The sequence below is a fragment of the Fopius arisanus genome, unplaced genomic scaffold (genome assembly GCF_000806365.1).
Source record: "Fopius arisanus strain USDA-PBARC FA_bdor unplaced genomic scaffold, ASM80636v1 scaffold00050, whole genome shotgun sequence".
Classification (NCBI taxonomy): Eukaryota; Metazoa; Arthropoda; class Insecta; order Hymenoptera; family Braconidae; genus Fopius; species Fopius arisanus.
The window spans coordinates 153,044-154,412 of NW_011887789.1; the positions used below are offsets into that span (position 1 = coordinate 153,044).

Sequence of the window (1,369 nt, forward strand, 5' to 3'; positions counted from 1 at the left end):
ATTAATAATATTGTTGACACCGCTTGACGGTTTGCTAACCGTATTGTTGACCTGGAATTTTTATGAATTAATTGGACAATTTCCATTGTCACATTGTAATTTATCCAATATTCAATATTCAATAAATGTCTATCCAATGAATTAGCAAGGATTTTAAATTATTCATATTCCTAACTTACGTCATAAAAAGATCCGACTACTGCCAGTCCGTCTGGTGCTGCAACAGCTGCTGAGAAGGAGCCGTAATCAAGTTTCCAATGCACCATGTGAAGTTCAAGGACAAAACTTAAATTGTCAGGTCAGAATTCAGATTAGAAATCATACTATCAGACAATAATGTACCCTTTCACAGAAAAAACAGCGAGAAATATTTTACCTTTTTCCGTTTACTGTGTGTTCACTTCCGACACTGTTATCCGCTCCCCAGTGGAAATGAAATTCTTGGAGAACATATTGACTATCAAGTGGTCCACCAGATAAATAAGGTCTTTTCGCTGTATCTAACCACTTGGGAATGACTTTGACTAGAAATGTCAAAACATAATGAAAAATTCCAAGTGATTTTTCTCCAGTTTTATTTTCATATTATGGATGTTATTTACTTGTGTGTCCGTTATTAGCTCCGATCATCACATCAGGAATGTTTTCATATCCATTCCACTGGAGCGAAACCATATCTTGTTTCAATGCGTTTTTGTCATTAAAATCGATATTAATTGGTGATTGCGATTTACCATTGCAGATGGGACTCTCGTTGCCCCATTCTCCAGTTTTATCATACGAAAATCCTAGCATGTGTAATGTTCAATTAAATTCACGATTACAAATTTTATGCCGGAGTTAAACGAATTGGGGAATCCAGTGTAGGTTTCAGAAAATTCAATTGAATAATTGAAAGAATTTTGTTGATGACACGAATCACTTCCCAAAATGATATCTCCGGAAAATGATTACGACCAAAAAAATGTTTAATAACTATCGAGTGAATACCTTGCGAGACTGGAATTCCGCAGATTAGAAGAATCAAACTGATATTTAATAATCCACACATTACGGAATTCATAATTAATTCTTGTTCAATGATTTTCAATGTTTTTGGTATGAATTTTTTTATGGCAAATGAACGCAGTACTGCATGCAGAACTATTTATACCCCAACGAGAATCAGTGAGTTTTGTGGAACCATATCATTATTGTAACAATACTCTGGTTAATAAACAATTTGGATCGCACGACATCCAGGTCTATTACACGGAATCAACAAGGACGTTGATGATTAGAACTTGCAGTTTAACTGAATTATTAATTATATCGAAGTAATTGCAATATTATTTTTTATTATTGCTATCGTTATTATTTTTTTCGTTTT

General features: G+C 33.7%; 1 protein-coding gene across 1 annotated transcript; it reads right to left on the reverse strand.

Moving 5' to 3' along the window:
* LOC105267761 (carbonic anhydrase 2) lies at positions 1-1,247 on the reverse strand (the record flags this gene model as incomplete). Its single annotated transcript, XM_011306834.1, is given in 5 exon segments — positions 1-51; positions 180-285; positions 377-524; positions 603-788; positions 991-1,247. Coding segments are annotated over 5 exon segments (564 nt in total), but the record flags the coding sequence as incomplete, so codon positions are not given.
* Positions 1,248-1,369: the final 122 nt, after the last annotated feature.